This window comes from Piliocolobus tephrosceles, chromosome 12, assembly GCF_002776525.5.
Source record: "Piliocolobus tephrosceles isolate RC106 chromosome 12, ASM277652v3, whole genome shotgun sequence".
In the NCBI taxonomy this organism is placed as follows: Eukaryota; Metazoa; Chordata; class Mammalia; order Primates; family Cercopithecidae; genus Piliocolobus; species Piliocolobus tephrosceles.
The window spans coordinates 108,102,580-108,122,938 of NC_045445.1; the positions used below are offsets into that span (position 1 = coordinate 108,102,580).

Genomic DNA, 20,359 nt, shown 5'->3' on the forward strand with positions numbered 1-20,359 from the left:
TAATATTTGAAGTGGGTTGGGGAGAGGAAGAATGAGATCAGCGGATGAGGTGTGTGCTTATTTCATCTAGAAATTGACTTGTGTGCCTAGCTCAGAGTTACCAAGACACCAGACTCAACCCTGGTGATGAGAGGGATCATTTCAGCGGGCCAAGGGCTGACACCTTAACCTCGCAGTGGTCATTAAGTAGTTATCGTTTATATTCATTGTGTATTAGAAAACTTGTGACCAGCAAAGCAGTTAACGAGCTATTTCGTGGGCTAGAGCAAAAGTAGGAAGTGATGTTGGGCTGAGATGATTCAAGGAAAAGCCCCACGGCCCGTGATAGGCCAAGCACAGGGGTCCTGGAATGAGCGGTTTTGCAGGCCCTGGCCTGGCATGGGAAAGACACACCAACAATGAGGGGATGTCTGCAGATGCTTGCCTGTGACAGAGGGTGTGGAGAGGAGTGTCAGCTGGGATGGCCAGCATCCCCAAGGGGGTTCCCCTGTGTTGGACAGGAAATGAGAACAGCCCAACCCATTGGTTTCACATCTGTGCATCCAGCAAATCGAGTTATTTGAAGTTGTCTCTGAACTCGTGTATGTGTTAGGAAACCTTGCCTTTGGCTTTGCCAGGCCCCTCTTCCCAGCAGCCTAGGTCTGCCGGGATTCGCTGCCTCCCTCTGGCCTGGACTGTAGGCCCAGAGCCCCCCAGGAGTGAGGATCACTTCTGCCCATCAAGGACCTAGGCCTTCTTTCAACACTCTGGTTTCCTGTCCCTCTTCATCTCCCCGGTTGGCCTAGGTGAATATTGGTGTTATCCCTTCGATAGATGACATTTTGGGGATATTTGGTCGTTTTTATCTCATCAGCCTGCCATTTGTTTCAAAATAATGACCTCAGCAGATGTTCCCATGAAGATTTTTAGGTCAGCCCCAGCTTGGTTGCATCTTCCGCTGAAAGGACTATAGTGCTTTAAAAAACGTAACATTGACGCCCCATCTTTCTTGGTTCCCTCTTGCCCCCAACCATAAGAAGGGAGAAAGAGAAAGTCACGAGTGTGACATGCATCTCACTTGGCTTTACTTGTCTTCAATGTACCCTTCCTCTGGAAAATTCTGTTTGAGGGTTTTGTGCTAACTATGTGTGAGGACACCAGTCTCCAAAGAAGCAGCTGTCAATAGCCGATTACCTTGGGCACAGTGGTCCCGTGCGCTCCCCAAATCCTGCCTTCTCATGGTGACTTTCGGTCTTCATTAATGCCCTCTTGTCTCCCCTCCCCCAGGCGAGTATAGTGTTGGAAACAAGCACCATGATCCCTTTGAAGCCCCAGAGGACAAAGATCTTTCTGTGGAGAAGTACTTTGTGGAGAGGCAGCCCGTGAGCGAGCCTCCCACAGACCAGGTGGCCTCGGACATGCCACACAGCCCCACCCTCCGGGTGGACAGGAAACGCAAAGTCTCAGGTGACAGCAGCCACACTGAGACCACTGCGGAGGAGGTGCCAGAGGACCCTCTGCTGAAAGCCAAACGCCGACGAGTCTCTAAAGGTGAGCCCTGTCCGCTTCGCCCGCCTGCTGGGGGGTGGGCCTGTGCATGCGGCCACAGTGGATGGACAGGAGATGTGGATGTGCGGCGCGCTGCCCCTGTAGACAGAATCGGTGAGGGGAAGCCGTGGGGCACAGCAGTGGAGTGGACCTCTCCATTCCCACACTGCCTCGTGAGATTCCCACCCTGGAGACCCCGGGGGCGGGGAGCCACCCACACCTCCCCTCCCCCAAAGCCAGAACCCAGATGGCCAAAGACTATCAGGCCCCCTCCCAAAAGCAGAGACCAGTGACCACACACCCCCTCCCCCACCCCATTAGTGATGCGTAAGACAGTTTGTTCCCCCCCAGGGGGCTTTTTGATTAATTTGTAGTTATTTCTCCATTAGATGACTGGCCTGAGAGGGAAATGACAAACAGTTCCTCTAACCACTTAGAAGACCCACATTATAGTGAGCTGACCAACCTGAAGGTGTGCATTGAATTAACAGGGCTCCATCCTAAAAAGCAACGCCACTTGCTGCACCTTAGAGAACGGTGGGAGCAGCAGGTATCAGCAGCAGACGGCAAACCTGGCCGGCAAAGCAGGAAGGAAGTGACCCAGGCCACTCAGCCTGAGGCCATTCCTCAGGGGACTAACATCATTGAAGAGAAACCTGGCAGGAAAAGGGCGGAGGCCAAAGGCAACAGAAGCTGGTCGGAAGAGGCTCTCAAACCCAGTGACAATGAACAAGGTATGCAGGGGCCACCCCTTGAGTGTTCACCCTGCTCCTGGAGGGTGGGTCATCCATTCTCTGTAGGAATGGGCTTTTTAGGGGACCTTAGAAGGCCATAGCAATTGACTTCAAGGAGGATGTGGCAGGCAGGGAGTTCTCTCTTGATGTCCTTGCCTGTGGTTGCACAGGAAGGAAGTCTAAGCACCCTCATTCCAGCCTCAGGCTGTCTCCAGTCTCTGGGTCCTGAGCACCCAGACCCAGTGGGTAGGGGGGAGGAGAGCAGGAAGAGCCGGCTTCTGTCCTCTCTTCCAGGCTCTTTGAAGCAACTTGCCACTTGGCATTTTGTGGGTTAACTTAGGTGCCGTTTGAATGTGGTATAATTAAAATATTAATGCTTTGAAAACATAATTGGTATATCTTTAAAAACTGAAGCCGCTCCAGTGATCAGTGTTAACAATGGGCTTTTCTTCCTGCACTGGCTACAACTGTGTAACGCCCGCTTCTTCTCCCGTCTCTCCCCCACCCGCCACCCCGTCACCCCCTCCGTATTTAGGCTTGCCTGTGTTCTCCGGCTCTCCGCCCATGAAGAGTCTTTCATCCACCAGTGCAGGCGGCAAAAAGCAGGCTCAGCCAAGCTGCGCACCAGCCTCCAGGCCGCCTGCCAAACAGCAGAAAATTAAAGAAAACCAGAAGACAGATGTGCTGTGTGCAGACGAAGAAGAGGATTGCCAGGCTGCCTCCCTGCTGCAGAAATACACCGACAACAGCGAGAAGCCATCCGGGAAGAGACTGTGCAAAACCAAACACTTGATCCCTCAGGAGCCCAGGCGGGGATTGCCACTGACAGGGGAATACTACGTGGAGAATGCCGATGGCAAGGTACCTCTTGACCCCGGCTTCCCTCTAGGGCCTGTGCGAGCACATCCCCGCCTGCCTGCCTGCTTCCCAGCTTGTGGGGACAAAGCTTTCCTTTTCCTGAACTCCTCCCCCACACCACACGTCACTCCCCTGTCCTAGAGGAGCGTGTCTTCTGGGTGGCAGCAAAGTTTCAAACTAGTAAGAATGAAACCCCTTCCCCCAAACCCTCCTTTGACAGGCACCCCCCACCCACCAAAAAAGGAATAAAGTGCCTCTCTCCACGCAGGTTTGTCACGTGGAGGGGAGGAGGGGAAGCAGCGGCTGTTAGAAGGACATGGGCTTAACCGTGTGCGCTGCCTGGTTTTATGATAGGTGACTGTCCGGAGATTCAGAAAGCGGCCGGAGCCCAGTTCGGACTATGATCTGTCACCAGCCAAGCAGGAGCCGAAGCCTTTCGACCGCTTGCAGCAACTGCTACCGGCCTCCCAGTCTACACAGCTGCCATGCTCAAGTTCCCCTCAGGAGACCACCCAGTCTCGCCCGATGCCGCCGGAAGCACGGAGACTTATTGTCAATAAGAACGCTGGCGAGACCCTTCTGCAGCGGGCAGCCAGGCTTGGCTATGAGGTGTGTCTCTGTGGGCGCTCCCCGGGGCTGTGGGCTGGGGGGCGGGGCCCGCGGGCTGCGGTGGTCGAGGGGAGGGACACGGAGAGCAGAGCTCAGCCCCCTCCGCATCAGGGGGCAGGGCCGGCGCCAAGGCAGGATGTTTGTGTTAGCCCCTCTCTCGTTGCCATCTCTTTGGTGGCTCGTTCAATCGCGGTGTGGAAAGAAAGGCCTCTCTGATGTTCAGTTCGTGTTCAGGCAGGTAGGCTGCTTCTGCATCCTCCAGTCTCGCTCACTTATCTCTGATATAAAATCTGACACAACCCAGGGCTTGGCGACTGGGAGAATTTTAATGAGCCCTTTTGGATTCTGATTAGCAAGGGGGAGAGAAGTTATTAGCTCTATCTTGGACTGCTTGTACTGTTTCGGGTGGAGGGGTGGCCATGTAGGGGGAGTAGGCAGGAAGCAGCTGTGCAGGTCACAGAGATGGGGGGGTGGGGCAGACCTAAGGTCTCTTTCTGAGAGAGGGGGTACAGTAGCCTCAGGGCTGAGGGCTCTGGAGGAGGGACTGAGACTTTTCCCTCAACTCACTGCTTCTCCCCAGCCCCCGTGCCCATCCTCCTCCCAGCATGGTCCATGACAATGATAGCTTACATTAACAGAGCCCCTAAGATCCAGAGTAACTCATTTCACCTTTTCATCATCTTTGTGCGGTAGTAACTAATATTATTCCCGCTTTTAGATGAGGAAACTGAGTCCCAGAGGCGTTACATGATTTGAACAGATAATCCAGCAGCCTGCCTCCAAAGCCCAGTCTCCCCCCATCCCCCCAAACTCGGCTCCTCTCCAGGACTGGCTCCCACTGGAATCACGCTTTTCACAGTTCAAAACCTACGTCTGCCCCTGTGCATCTCCCCACCACACACTTGTCAGTTGAGATTGTGATGTAATAGCCCACAAGGCAAAGACTTTTTTTTTATGCTGGCGTCAGCTCTCTAGGACTCGTGGTAAAAATAAAATGCGGTTCAGCAGGCTGAGTGTGAAGCGTGGAGAAGCACTCGGGCGACAGGATCCATGCCGGCCCATGCTCAGCTGTGGGCTCCCGGAATTCAGCCAGAGCCCAGGCTCGCGCACCTAAACCAGGCTGCAGTCTGCTGTGCCTTGAGCCTTTCCTGATGGGGTGACCCAGCTGCCAGTCTCCCTTTGACCCAGAGCCCACCCTGGGGCATGATTGTGTGGGTGGGAACTGGGATGCCGGCTCACACCTGTGGGATCGTCCTTTGAAGCACTAGCTGGGTATTTTTGGTTGTATGTGCCTTTGTCTGTTCGTACCAACTTGTTTCTTTTTGGAATCTCTGGATTGTCTTTGAGGGAACTCTCTAGAAGGATTTGGAAATTAGTTCAGTTACTTGCAGATTAAACCCAAGTGGCAGCCAGTTGTTTTCGCGTAAGCAGAGAGCAGCAGACCTGTGAGACAGGGTAGATACAGCATGCCAGGCAGGGCCACTCATTCCTACGCATGGTTGAGAAAATGGACTTGTGCTTCCAGCAAACACCAGAGGTAAGGGAGGGCTCCAGGGCAGCAAACTCGCTGACCATGGGTGGTGCTGGGGGAGCGGTAGGGCTCCTGGCCTGGTCTTTGATCTTGGCTTCATTTCTGCCAGTCTCACCTTTCTGAGCCCAGATACTTCAAGAGACCCTTGTGGGTGCTCTAAGGAACAGTTCCCATTTTGGTGGTTTTCCTATGGCGGGTGGGTCTGAGACCTGGACTAAGGAACACTGATCCATGCTTTCTTAGGCTACCAGGCCTTTGGTGCAAGAAGCCTTGAGAATGTTTATGGAAGGACAACTTTTCCGCTTCAAATGTAAATGTCATTATAGAACTTTCTCAGGTCATCAGTTTTAATGCTGAATGTTTTAATTACTAGATGAAAGCTTTCAACTTTGAGTTCAACTTTCTGGGATTTATTTAGTCAGAGATTACAATGTTAGGATGATAGTCCATTCAGATGTGGCAGTGTAAACCCTTTAAAATAAAAGAATAGTTTGCTTAACAGGATAAGGTGCGGTATGAATGCACAGCTTTGGGAGGGGTTTCCCAAAACCCCTCTTTATCATTGTTGTCTTCTGCTTAGCTAAAAAGATACCACATGCAATAAAAAGGCTGCTCAAGCTTTGTTTTCTCTTAATCTGGTTCTTGAGGTTTAGAAACACCCTCTCTCTTCGGATCTGTAATAGACCACCTGAAAGGCCAGTTACAGTTGAACCTTTCCCTGTCTGTTCTTAGGCTAAAATGCCAATGTGGAACCGCGTGCGTGTGCATTTAGTGGTGATGGTTAAATTTTCTATGAATCGAATAAATCATGTTTTTAAAAAAGTTAATGAGGCATTTAATTAATTAACAATGTCGGGTTTATGGCCTTTATGGTTACATTTTGCGGTTAATGGCATTCAGCTTATAGCTGCTTAACAGAGAATTGTCCAACAAAAACAGTTTGATTTTGTTTGGGAATGGGCGGGCTGCCCTTCAAACACTCCCATTTCCAGCGTGGAGAATAAACCAAGTAATGTATTGGGTAGACAGACTTCTCTGGCTTCTTCATTCTCTCTGTTGGTGACAGCAGTTGCCACCCATTTAAGATCCCATCACCCTCCCATCTAGGAGAGTGTCATTAGTCTGCCTCACCCCAACAGAAATGTGCAAGGGATGCTGGTCATGGCTGGATTGCAGCCTTCTAGCCAGGGCCCTTGACTCTTGGCCTTTGGAAGCTTCCCAGCAAACCCGTTGCCAAAAGACCTGAGTTACAGGTCTAATACTTTGTGTTAATTGAATTTGGGGCCTAACCTGTCTGGGCCTCAGTTTCCTTAAGTGTTGAATGAGAATCATAACCACTTTTCCTTCCTGAGATCTCACAGGTCACTGTGGGATATGACATACACATTTGGGAACATCAGAAGTGTTATGGTGGCCAATGGTAAAACGTCTGAGCTGGTTGTTGGGTTACTGTTGCCTTGCCTGCCATTCTCCAGGGTGACAGTTACTTACCCTTCAGCCTCGACATCTTTCACTTCTAGGTTCCCTCAAATCAGCCCTAGTAGTGATGAAGGTTTCCAGGTGAAGGCCATAATTGTCAGAGCAAATAAACCCTGGGTTGATAGGACACCAGGCCAGCTGCCGGGATCCGGGTAGATTGATCTGTGCACAGCAGTTGGTGGTGCTTAGAGCTGATCCCTGAGTCACATGACAGGGCCTCTCCCTGGCTGGGCACACAACTCATTAGCTTGCAGCCGTCCACTTGAGTCTGGCTAGTGAGGGCCTGCTAAAAGAGCAGCAGCTTCATGCGGTATCCTGGATACCAGTGCTCGGGGCAGGTGGCCTGGGAGCTCAGAGGATTGTGGGCTTTCTGGCAGGTGAGGGCCTGAAGCAAGAGACGCTTCTGTGGGCATGCCTTCTCTCTTCCTCCCCTTGATTTGGAACAGAGCTGCTGCAGTGGCCTGAAGCAGCAGGGTATGGGTGGCCAGGGTTATCAGCGTGCAGCCTTAGGTTCACAGGGGGAGCATCTAGAACATTCTAGTTAGTGTTCAAGTGAGTGATCACCTTTGACTGATGTGTCCTAGAAAGGGCATAAAAGAATTTTCAGAACTCACCTCACGTTTATGGGTGGCTCAAATGCTGCCTATTTTAGGTTACAGATGAGTTATTTAAGAGTTGTCACAAAGGAGAGCCTGCTATGACCCATCGAGCTCCCCCCTTGCCAAGTGGAACGTGTGCTGGGCTACCCCACATGTCCTGGCTTTCCCCCCAGTCTTCAGAACCTGACAGCTCTCTGCTGGCCGTGACTGCTAGGAAAACAGTGTAACCTGTTGTCTGGTGGCAGATACTGTTCCATGTGTTTGAACACTTTCTTAAGGTAATGAAACATGGACTACATTACTGCTTTGCTTACTGGGAGCGGTTCATTTTAATGTTTTAACACGCCAAAGAAGTGAGATTAATAACAGTGATTCTCATGCAGATTGTTGATGCGGAACACGTTCTGCAAAGGGGGAAGGGTAGGATCGTCTTACTTCGTTCTTGAAATGTGTAGGTTGTGGTATGTGGTGTATTAGATTCCTGTCATTAACTTAAGTAAATATGAAAATATATTGATTCAGCCCCAAGTGGGGCGGAGAGTGAAGCAAAAAGAGGGTGGGGTTATTGGAAGCATTGATGTCATTTGTTGATGATGTGTATGATACCAACAGAAGCACTGCTGCCCAGGCTCCGACTCTGGGTCTTTCCAAGGGGCATGAGGACCAGCCTAAACTCTTGTGCATCCTCCTCTCTGTGAAGTTGAGAAACATTCTCCAGCTCATTTAATTGTTCGTTATGCCTTGATTGGCTTTGCTTTTATCTAAACTTGTGTTGCCATCCACTACTACCTACTGGATGAATCAATTGAGTGAGGATGTCCTTGAACTTACTCATGCGTCGTCTGAAACATTAGCAGTCAAATCCCTCTGTACTCACTGTGCCAGGCACTGCGCTAAGGGCTTGTGTGGGTCTCTAATTAGTTTCTTAGCAGCCCCTGGTAGGCTGTCACTCTCCTCCGGAGGAGGAAAGGAAGCTTTGGAGAATTCGGAGCATGACTTGCCCAGGGCCAGGCAGCTGGGCAACAGACCTCTAAATGATGCTGTCCCTGTCATCAGGCACTTCGCACATGTGTTTGCCCCTCGCCAAGACATCCGTAGCCTGCCCGAGAGGTAGTGGGCTCTCAGGCCTGAAGGTGTATGTCTTTGAAAGCTACAGAGAGGTCCACTTTACAAGGTCATTGTACAGTGATCTGATGGCATTCCTCCCTCCCCTCCCCTCCCCACAGGAAGTGGTCCTGTACTGCTTAGAGAACAAGATTTGTGACGTAAATCATCGGGACAACGCAGGTTACTGCGCCCTGCATGAAGCTTGTGCCAGGGGCTGGCTCAACATTGTGCGACACCTCCTTGAATATGGCGCTGATGTCAACTGCAGTGCCCAGGATGGAACCAGGTCAGTGATGTGTCTTGTTCTCAGCCTGGCTCTGCTGAGACCAAGCTTCCCTATCTGTGCAGTGGCGATTCTCAGGGTATGCGGGAAATTCCAGGAGGAAAGACAGAGGGCGACTGCAAGCACACTGACCACAGGGTCCTCTAGAATTGAATCCAGCAGACCTTTCTGGCAAATGTAGATGTAAAGCTCCCAATTTTGGTCAGTCCTATAATGTTCCTATGAACCAAAGCTTCTGAAAATGTTGAGGCCTGTGAGAATAATTGGGGGTGTTGCCTTTTAAGACCCTGGACTCTTCATCACCATCTATGAAGTCACTGTATTTAAAATATATTTGAGCTGAAAGTCCCAGGAGTACACACACAGGGCCAGCTGCCCCTCCGCTGGTTCAGCAGGACCTGCCATTGCCACCCACGTCCCCAGCCGTGGCCCTCACCCTGTCCTTGACCCTGGTTTATTGGTCAGAGACCCAGGTCTGAGTCAGCCCGAACATCTTCCTGGTTGTGTGAGTGGGATGCTGCCACGAGGCTGGGCACTGGGGTTTTCCTGACAGTGACAGAAATAGCCAAACGGAAATGTATTTGGTCTTTCACACTTTGCAAATAGCATTCCCTCAGATCGGACAGAGACCCATCTTCTCCCTGCCAACCCCAACCCCCAGCTCCATGGACACAGGTAGGAGGCCTCTGTACCCTGCTGAGAACACCCCCCACCAGGCCTGTTTCTTCTCCCGACTGTTCCCTTGGCTTCTGGGCCAGAGGTTGATCACTGATCTGCGTGGGGTCCTGGGATCAGGCTTTCAGGAGAATCTCTGCTAATCTCTTTGCATCTAGTTTCTTTTAAAAACAGAGGTGGCTTTCTTGTTTTTTGTTTTTGGTTTTTGGTTTTTAATAGTGTGACAATTGCTTGTTGTATTGGCTTCCATGATGATGGAATCTCTTTTTTCCCCTGTAAGTTACCTTCACATGGTCCATGACTACTTAAATTTGTTGAAAATGTTTTCATTTTGGGCTTGACTCCCTTCTTAGGCCTTGGATTAAGATAGGGTTTGCAGGCCGGGCGCGGTGGCTCACGCCTGTAATCCCAGCACTTTGGGAGGCCAAGGTGGGCGGATCACGAGGTCAGGAGATCGAGACCATCCTGGCTAACACGGTGAAACCCTGTCTCTACAAAAATACAAAATATGAGCCGGGTGTGGTGGCGGGCGCCTGTAGTCCCAGCTGCTGGGGAGGCTGAGGCAGGAGAATGGCGTGAACCTGGGAAACGGAGATTGCAGTGAGCCGAGATCGTGCCACTGCACTCCAGCCTGGGCAACAAAGTGAGACTCTATCTCAAAAAAAAAAAAAAAAAAAGATAGGGTTTGCAGTTGGGCAGTGGCTCTCTTGCCTGTAATCCCAGCACTTCAGAGGCCAAGGCAGGAGGATCACTTGAGCCTAGGAGTTCAAGACCGGCCTGGAAAACGTAGTAAGACCCCGTCCCTACAAAAAATAAAAACATTAACCAGGCGTGGTAGCACGCGCCTATAGTCCCAGCTACTGAGGAGGCTGAGGCAGAAGGATCACTTGAGCCCAGGAGATTGAGGCTGCAGTGAGCCGTGATCCACCCCACTGCACTCCAGCCTGGGCAATGGAGTGAGACCCTGTCCATCCCCGCCTCCCCACCCTCCTCTCCCCACCAAAAAAGATAGATTTGGGTTTGAGATTTAGGCCTGAAATAGTCTCTTCATCTGCCCTGTAAAGGGTTAGTCATCAAAATAACCGTGATTCATTGCTTGACCTTGAGCCAGTCACTGTAGCTCAGTTTCCCTATCTGTGCAGTGGCGGTGACTGTGCACACCTCTTGGATGAAATACTGTTCTTAGGAGGCTCAGTACACAAGGTACACATGCACCCAGCTTTGCCTGTTGCTGTTAAAGGAGACAACTGCTTTATAAGCAAGTGTGGCTTGTGCGAGCATAATTCTATTGCGCCTCTCTTCCCAGGCCTCTGCATGATGCTGTTGAGAATGATCACTTGGAAATTGTCCGACTACTTCTCTCTTACGGTGCTGACCCCACCTTGGCTACGTACTCAGGTAGAACCATCATGAAAATGACCCACAGTGAACTTATGGAAAAGTTCTTAACAGGTATGACAAAGTTCAAGAAATGGTCTTATTCAAAAATTAGATGGTAACTCGATACAATAGATGATTGGAATTTGACTAGGCAGAAATCACAAAGGCCAAAACTGTAAAGCTTGTAGGAGAGCAGCCGAGTGTTTGAACTTTTGTGTGGTTTGACTTTATTCTAGTGAAGCTAAGTCATCTATTCACCCTAATGTTTTAAAAGATTTCCTAAAGTTATTCTCATTTTCCACACATGCATTCTTAACTTAGGTATGGCTCATAGGATTACATCCTGAGTCTGGGAAAAATGACTCAAACCTTCCATACATGAAATTATTTGGACAGGTTTATGGTGTTAGGTCATCAGATAACCCATTACTTAAGCCCCGGGCATTACAAAATCCCTAAAGCAGAAGCACAAGGTTTTCATGAGTGTCAGGCACCTGCAGTTAAATTCCTTATCAGGCACTTCCTGCCAAAGAATGCCACTAACTCACTGGTGACCCGCCCTTGTTTACCTTAAATTACACTCACTTGTTGAAAGAAGCAGCTTAGTTTGGCTATCAAAGAAGAGATACATAAGTAGGCTGGACACAGTTGGCTCACACCTGTAATCCCAGCACTCTGGGAGACCTAGGCAGGTGGATCACCCAAGATCAGGAGTTCAAGACCAACCTGGCCAACATGGTAAAACCCTGTCTCTACTAAAAATACAAAAATTAGCTGGGCATGGTGGTGGTGGGCGCCTCTAGTCCCAGCTTGGGAGGCTGAGGCAGGAGAATCCCTTGAACCCGGGAGGTGGAGGCTGCAGTGAGCCAAGATCGTGCCACTGCACTCCAGCCTGGGCAACAGAGACTCTGTCCAAAAAAAAAAAAAAAGAGATATGTTAGAGTAATGCTACTTTATTTTGCTGAGAAAGAGGAAGACAGGAAATGACCTGCCAGCCTGTCATGAATTTATAGGAAAAAATGCCACGTGGCTCTGCCATCATTTTGTTCTCGGCAGTAGGTTTTATCTCGTTTTTTTATTTTTCTCTCTCTCCAGATTATTTAAATGACCTACAGGGTCGCAGTCATGATGACACCAGTGGCACTTGGGACTTCTATGGCAGCTCTGTTTGTGGTAAGCTACATTGTTTGCTCTAGTTCAGTAGGAGGTGAGCAAGTTCAAGTCCATTTCTGTCTGGTATGGGTGAGGGAAAGCCGGTGGTGGACACTGGAAGCAGGACTCACTTGGGAAAGAATCTTGTTATTTAAAGTCCTTGTTGTTGTTGACAACCGTGGACATTGTGCTGTGTAGTTTACTGATTCCTTCCTCTCTTATTTGCCCTCCATTAGAACCAGACGATGAAAGTGGCTATGATGTTTTAGCCAACCCCCCAGGACCAGAAGACCAGGATGATGATGACGATGCCTATAGCGATGTGTTTGAATTTGAATTTTCAGAGACCCCCCTCTTACCATGTTATAACATCCAAGTATCTGTGGCTCAGGGGTGAGCATGGCTATCATGTGGTTGAAAACTAGCTGAGCTGCTCTTGAGGTGACAGGAGTTAGAAATGCCCTTTAAGCAGATGAGGGTGGGTGGGTGAGTGAACTCCTTAACTGTCCATGAACCTCACACAATGCAGTAGATATTTTCCAGAAAGGGTACACATCAGCTTCCTTATACCCAGTGTGGTGGGGGGTGGGGCACAGCATGGTATAAACCTGCCTTCATCACTAACACCAAGGCTTGTCACTCCCCAGAGAAGTGGGTGACTGGAACTTTATGGAAGGGTCAGCATCTCGAATACTTCAATCCTTAAGACACTTGGAGTGTCTCCCTAGGACTCCCTGCAACAGGCCACTGTAGAATGTTTTGAGATGTACTGGACTACACTGATAAAACACCTTGTGTAAGGTTAGGACAATCATTGTACATGACACTTAGGATATTGGTGTGTCATCAGATTTAGTTAATCACCTCTGCCCCCTGTGGTTGAGCCCCTATATGCCAGTGACCAGTCACTTTGGGTGTACTTGTCAAGAGACTGCTCTGCTGTGTGTTGACAAAGCTGCTTGATGAGTAACATCCTCCTCAGCCCTGAAGCTATAAACATGTATGCCATTACAAACAGTGATGGAAATCACAAAGTATGGTAGGTTGTATGCAAGGAATGTAATACTTTCCTTCTCCAAAGTGTCACTCCCAAAACAATGGAAGGATGGGAGTGGACATGCCTGAATGGAAAGGAGACACAGCCTTGTGTGTTTATAATGCTGTTAGTGAGGGTCTGAAGAGAGAAGAGATCAAAGAAGTGGGGATACAGACTTACTCCCCCAGTGACTGTTGATAACAGGGCACTTGGATAGGCTTGACCCGAGTTGCGGTCACAGCTGAATGAGCAGGACTTTACCACCAGAAAGGGGAGAAATGGGGCTTATTCAGATGGTCCTCCCTAGATGGACAGATGAGTCCAGAGTTCCTACTGCTAGAAGTAGTTACTCTCCCTCACCTTAAAAAGGAGTGGCGATCAGAGAGTAGGTATGGTGAGAAATGAGGGGTGGGAGCAGAATGAAAGGACATAGCTAGAGGCTGGTCCAGTCGGGCTGGTTGTTAATATTGGGAGCACTTTTCATTTTACTGGAAACTCAAAGCATTTTCCTTTCTGTTTTGTAGGCCACGAAACTGGCTACTGCTTTCGGATGTCCTTAAGAAATTGAAAATGTCCTCCCGCATATTTCGCTGCAATTTTCCAAACGTGGAAATTGTCACCATTGCAGAGGCAGAATTTTATCGGCAGGTTTCTGCAAGTCTCTTGTTCTCTTGCTCCAAAGACCTGGAAGCCTTCAACCCTGAAAGTAAGGAGCTGTTAGATCTGGTGGAGTTCACGAACAAAATTCAGACTCTACTGGGCTCCTCTGTAGAGTGGCTGCACCCCAGTGATCTGGTCTCGGACAACTACTGGTGAGCAAGGCAGACCCACCGTGTACAGTGTGTTATAGTGTTAATCCTTGTGCATATGTGTCATAATACGACTATTTCTGTAAAGAAAGGACACTATTACATATGAAAATATCTCTTCTTTATATAAGAGAAATTACTCCAGTCAGAAGGACTTAGAAACATTGTTTTTTTCCTTTTAAACTTTTAAGTCAGTTTTTATGAAGTTGTTATAATGTTTCTTTACTTTTCAATGCACACATGCTTTGGGATATGTTTGTTTTTACTTGGAACATTTGTTTCTTTTCTTTTTTAAGGAGAAAAAAAAATGAGTAAAAGGAGCTCCACATTTTGACTTAATTTCATACAAAGCTCTGATGACAGAGGCCATGACTGTGTAGAGTGGTCAGAACTATGTGGTTGGTTTGAGGGAGTGAATTCGGGGAAGGCACTTGGTGATATAACTTTGTTTTGTTTACAGAGTACCTGCTCGGGTCAGGTAAATGCTATTGGATGTAATCCAGTAGTGTGTAATATAAATTCAAACCATATCCACACACAACAACTAATTGTATGAAACTTTTATATCCTAATTTAAAAGCTGTGAAATTAGTTTTCACGCATCAAACCGGATTGTTTATATGTTTAAACATTTTATGCTCTTATTTAAAGAAGACTTTGAGCTATTTTTTTCTGTACCCTGTAAAATATTGAAAACTAACATAATATGTTGAGGTTGCTCGGAAATGTACATAAAACTAAAATTTTCTGAATCGTGTGTTTATGTTTGAAATCTGTGTTTTAACTTTGTAAGTAAATTCTCTGCCTTTGTATTTATATTTTACAAAAATTTTCTTAAAAGGCAATAAAACTGTTGAGGAAAGGAGAAAATTGAAGTACCTTGTGTCCTATGTATTCCTAAAGCATTATTGTTGTCCCTGATTCTTCTTAAATGGTGCTGGTGATGTATTCCCTATAGGTAGCTTTAGAGCAATTTATAGTCTCCAGAAACCAAAGCGGACTGGAGGGTTTTGGAGGAGTTATACTCAGAATATAATTTGGAGTCCTATTCTGAAAGCCCAATTCTTGGACATATTTCCTGTCTCTTAGAACCTTCTCTTTCCTGTCTCCTTTGATGCTTACGGAGGCTTTTGCATTGCCTTTGGCCTTGACCTATTTCAGTCCCACGTCATGGCCAACTCTCTAGGAGTGTTTTTTCTGAAACTAGGCATTTGTTATGTCACTTCTGTAGCCCTTCTGTTGCATGGCCTGAGAGTCAAGGCCTATAGAGCCAACCTTTCCTCTGTTCTTGACTTTTCCCAGCAGTATCTGCATTGGGCACTATCAGTTGGCCCTTGATTTCCATCTCACTTGCTTTTGTACCTGTCCTTCACTATAGAGGCTAGAAAGCTGAAAACTACTCGACTCCCTTGCAGCTAGCTTTCTGAGTGCATATTCAGTTTGGAAGGTAGCATGAGGTAGGGGCACCTTCCTACTACAGTGGCTGTGGATAAGAAAATTTGAAGAGACATGCCAGCCAGTTGGAATGACTGACCAGCATTCCATTGTCTGGTTTTCAGCTTCGTGGGTGATGAGATACAGTAGTGGTTGTGGCAGTGGCAGCTTTCTAATTCTTGGATGACAGCCTCAGCAGATTGTTCCTGAACCCTGTGGATCTAGAGTTGTCCCTGACTCCTATTCTCCCAGCCCTTCCAAAGACCTTATTCATCTGGGTACTTGTGTCAAATCCATTTGTGCACCGAATGCCCTCAGTGCTTTCTGATCCTGCATGGAACACTAGGACCGCAAAAGCAGAGGAAAAAGGCTGTGAGGACACTGTATTTGTCAGGCCAGCAAACACTGTGGCCCAACAGGAAAAGTGAGGCATTGTTGGGAATGAAGAAATTCCATGCGAGGAATGCAGGAGTCCTTTTCAGGGGAATGTTGGCTACAAATGAAGTTTGAAGTGTATCCTGAAGACAAAAGGCAGCCTACCATCTTACTTACTAATTTTTCTGATAATAGAAATTGTAGACCTTTTTATTTAAAAAATCCAATCATGTCAGAAATAGACATGTTTCCTATTATCCCCTCCCTTCCCCCACTCATGTTAACCACTATTAACAGTTTGCTTAATTTTTGTTTTATAGGAAGTCCCCTCAAAAAGCAGAGGGGAGTGTTGAAGTGAAAAAAGCAGATAACAAGACCAGAAAAACAGATAACAAGACCAGTAAAACAGACCTGTAGAAATGATTTAAGCAAGAGGACTGGTAAACCTGAACTACCATCAAAGCTACGAGAGATCCTACACACCCAGATTTAAAAGATAATAAAAACTTGAGGGCATCCGGCTCTTTGTATTGGGGTTGGAGGCAAAGGGAGAAGCCCAAGGCCAACTGAGGTTTCCATCTTGGATGAAGGTCATTCTGTTAATTAAGCTAGGAAAACAGGTGAGAGCCACAAGATTAGGGTATGCAGAAGAAGTAGCTTGGTGCAGGAGACATTTAAGGCTGTGGTTCATGCAGTTGGAGGAGCTAGTAGACAGAACAGTTAGTGCAAGAACTGTCAGGGTGGTTGGAAACATGGATGTAGAACTCACTGGGGGTATAGATGAGATCCCCATTGCTGAGAAAGGTTTGGATGAAAAGCAATGCCCCACCCCTGCTTAGGAACTCTCCGTGGGTAATAGAGCTCACTGTGAACATAGAGTGGGCCACAGATACGGACGAGATCACACTCCATGGGGAGAGGAACGCATCACCAGAAGGTAGGGGAGCTTATTGTGTGTTGAGAGGAACTCAGTATGGGTATTTCAAGTGCTCTCCACAGGTTTGGAGCAATCATGATCTAAGATCACCTCGGGCGTTGAAGAGCTCTCCACAGGTGAAGATGTTAAGACAGGTGTAAGTGAGATCCCACTGCAGGTAGAGAGCCCATTCCAGTAGAACTCCTCCTGGAGGGAAGGGAGCTCACTGTGGGTGTAGAAGACACCACAGGTATAGACGAGATCGTATTGGCCGTATAGAAACACCATGGGTTTAGAAGAGCTCACCAGAGGTACAGAGCAGACCTTTATAGGCCCTCACTTGGGCGTCCAGGAACCCACCAGCAGCGTAGAAGGGTTTCCATGAAGGTCAACGTGAGTGCAATGGAGCTCACCACGGGTAGACAGCAGAAGTGGTTCATTCCAGTTCTGAAGGTGTCCCTTAGGATCCGGACATGCTTTCCTTTGCCCTGTCCTCCCTCTTCATGACTAGAACGTGGCTGTTCTAGTTATACCTGTCACAACCTACTGTCAAGAACCAGGGGCTTCCTGCAGGAATGATTGACCCGAGTCTATAGCAGAGAACATACAAGGTGAGTGAGCCTAGCGAGTACTGTGACAGACTGGCTCCATATGGTGCCTGGGGTGATAAGAAGGACCCAGCATTACCTCTACAGTATTCTTACAGAAAATGTGCCAGTCTGGGCAACGTGGCAATACCCCGTCTCTAGTAAAAATAAAAATTAATTAACCAGGCATGGTGGTACATGCCCATAGTACCAGCTACTGGGGAGGCCGAGCTGGGAGAATCTTTTGTGCCTGGGAGATCAAGGCTACAATGAACCATGATCAAGCTACTGCACTCCAGCCTGGGCCACAGAGTGAGACCCTGTCTCAAAAACAAAAAAAAAGTAACTTGAATCCAGTAATGACGAAACAGACATTCTGGAAGACCAGACAACTGACTTGGCTTCCCCCCACCCCGCTGAGACAAAGTCTCACTCTGTTAACTCAGGCTGGAGTGCAGTGGCATAATCTCGGCTCATTGCAACCTCTGTCTCCTGGATTCAAGCAAGCACACCTGGCTAATTTTTGTATTTTTAGTAGAGAAGGGGTTTCACCATGTTGGCCAGGCTGGTCTCAAACTACTGACCTCAAGCGATCTGCCCACCTCCGCCTTTTTTTTTCAATCCATGCCATGAAAACAAAATAAGCAGGAGGGAATGTTCTAGATTAGGGAAGATTGAGGAGAAGACAAATGCAATGCGTGAACCTTGATAGAATCCTAGATTGGGGTAAAATTTCCTATCAGACACTTAAGGGACTACTGGTAAAATCGGTAAAAATCACTCTTATTAAGATACAATTTATATCAAATCAAATACATCCAGTTCTGAGTTTCGGCAATTTTACATCCATGTAACTACCACTCCCAATCAAGCATCTAACATTTGTCACCCCAGAAAGTTCCCTTGTGCCCTTTACTTTCAACACCTCCCTGACCCCAGGCAACCACAGATGTGGTTTCTGTCACTATAGAGTCAATGGGGAAATTGAAATAAAGACTGTAAATTAAAGGGCATTATTGAATAAATGTTCATTTTCTTAGGAATGATAATGGCATTGTGGTCATGTAGGAGAATGTTCATACTCTTGAGATATATGTATGCTAGGGTGCTCAGGGATGAATTATTGGATGTCTGTCATGACTTCCAGATGGTTCAGAAAAGAAAAGCACAGAAAAATGTTAATATGTTTATTATTACACAGATAAAGCATAGAAAAATATTAATAATTGGGGAATCTAGATAAAGGGTATATTAAATCATTCTTTCACCATTTTTTTTTTTTTTTTTTTTTTGAGACGGAGTTTCGCTCTTGTTGCCCAAACTGGAGTGCAATGGCACGGTCTTAGCTCACCGCGACCTCCACCTCCTGGGTTCAAGCGATTCTCCTGTCTCAACCTCCCCAGGAGCTGGGATTACATGCGTGCGCCACCATGCCCGGCTAATTTTGTATTTTTAGTAGAGACGGGGTTTCTCCATGTTGGTCAGGCTGGTCTTGAACTCCCAACCTCAGGTGATACGCCCACCTTGGCCTCCCAAAGTGCTGGGATTACAGGCGTGAGCCACTGTGCCTGGCCCTTTTTTTTTTTTTTTTTTTTTTGAGTCTCACTGTGTTGCCCAGGCTGAAGTGCAGTGGCACGATCTCAGCTCACTGTAGCCTCGACCTCTTGGGCTCAAGCAATCCTCCCACCTCAGCCTCCAAAGTAGCTGGGACTGCAGGCACGTGCCACCACACCCAGCTAACTTTTGGATTTTTAGTAGAGATGGGGTTTCACCATATTGCCTGGGCTGGTCTCAAACTCCTGAGCTCAAGCAGTCCATCCACCTCAGCATCCTAAAGTGCTGGGATTGCAGGCTTGAGCCACTGTGACTGCCCATTTTTTCACCTTTTACATAGGTTTGGAATTTTTCGAAATAATGTTGAGGGAAAAAAATCATAATTTCCATCTCACACTTTTTTTCAATACCTCATTACTGCTTCCTCAGAGAAGGGTGAAACAAAGACAGGTTAAAACATTTATTACCTTGTCACTCTTCTCCTTTTTCTAAAAGTAATATTCTGTCAAAAACACAGGGCCCAAGAGGTTTGGCAGCCTCTCCCCTGCAAAACTTGGGTTCAGAGTTCAGGGTTTGGATTTGGGTCTGTTTGGGGGGGATTGGGGCGGGGGGGGGGTCTCTTCTCCTCACTCTGAAGTCATCGTCTTTCCGAAAGCCCTTTGATTCAGATAAGTGGAAGGATTTCTGAGGGGGGATTCATCAGCCAGGTCTCAACCTCGTTAAGCACCTGTGGCCAGACAGCAGGAAGGAAGCCACTGGCTAGAGTGGCAGGGCCGGCTGTGAGAATGCCCTGCTGTCCTTGCTCTGCCACCACCGCACTCACAAAGAGGTCTCACTTCTGTGGCTCCTCCTCAGCATGCAGTGGGCATCACGGGGGCAGTGAGGTGGGTTCATTGTGGCAGGATGTGCATCTTTGGCTTGAGGACCCACCATCAGCCTGGCTACTTTTCTTGGAGCTACATTGCAGACTTTGAATCTTCCTACACACCCCTCCTTCCTTCTCCTCTCCTTCCACAGGAGTCAGACCTGCATCTCGGTGTGAAGGTCCTCCTCACCTTTTCCTGCTTTCTCTCCCAATGGATGTTACCTGTCTAAGCCCATCTTGGCATCTACTTCTTGTCCCACCTAAATGCACGCGCTTTTTCTCTGCCACATGTCCAATAAAAGAGGGCTAGAGCCAGAGTTAGCAGGGGCCAGACGTGCTTCTGGTAGCTGGTGTTTTCCCTCAGTGTGTCTCTCTCTCCTCCCTCCCTTCCTACCTTCCTCTTTCTTTCTTTTTTCTCACTCTGTCACCCAGGCTGGAGTGCAGTGGTGCAATCTCAGCTCACTGCAACCTCCACCTCCCAGGTTCAGGTGATCCCACCTCAGCCTCCTGGAACAACAAGCACACACCACCACACCCGGCTAATTTTTTTTTTTTTTTTTTTTTTGTAGAGATGGGATTTCACCATGTTGCCCAGGCTGGTCTCAAACTCCTGGGCTGAAGCAATCAGCCCTCCTCGGGCTTCCCAAGTGCTGGGATTACAGGTGTGAGACGCCGTACCCAGCCCTCAGTGTGTGTTTCTATTAAAAGGAAGAAGAGGGCCGGGCGCGGTGGCTCAAGCCTGTAATCCCAGCACTTTGGGAGGCCGAGACGGGCGGATCACGAGGTCAGGAGATCGAGACCATCCTGGCTAACACGGTGAAACCCCGTCTCTACTAAAAAATACAAAAA

At 48.1% G+C, this 20,359-nt stretch overlaps 1 protein-coding gene across 13 annotated transcripts in view; it reads left to right on the top strand.

Moving 5' to 3' along the window:
* The window catches only part of BCOR (BCL6 corepressor), a 129,686-nt gene extending 112,347 nt beyond the window's left edge, over positions 1 to 17,339 (top strand). For 5 of the 13 annotated variants that reach the window (XM_023202643.3, XM_023202642.2, XM_023202646.2 and 2 more), the window contains 10 exons: positions 1,267 to 1,530; positions 1,917 to 2,261; positions 2,797 to 3,122; positions 3,474 to 3,728; positions 8,564 to 8,730; positions 10,709 to 10,854; positions 11,878 to 11,955; positions 12,171 to 12,327; positions 13,495 to 13,782; positions 15,909 to 17,339. In XM_023202643.3, coding sequence (XP_023058411.1) covers positions 1,267 to 1,530; positions 1,917 to 2,261; positions 2,797 to 3,122; positions 3,474 to 3,728; positions 8,564 to 8,730; positions 10,709 to 10,854; positions 11,878 to 11,955; positions 12,171 to 12,327; positions 13,495 to 13,782; positions 15,909 to 16,005 — 2,123 coding nt within the window. In that variant the 3' untranslated portion in view covers positions 16,006 to 17,339. Of the gene's footprint in view, positions 1 to 1,266; positions 1,531 to 1,916; positions 2,262 to 2,796; positions 3,123 to 3,473; positions 3,729 to 8,563; positions 8,731 to 10,708; positions 10,855 to 11,877; positions 11,956 to 12,170; positions 12,328 to 13,494; positions 14,655 to 15,908 lie in introns of those variants that run through there. The other 8 variants (XM_023202653.1, XM_023202655.1, XM_023202652.1 and 5 more) reach the window with 3 other exon arrangements.
* Positions 17,340 to 20,359: the final 3,020 nt, after the last annotated feature.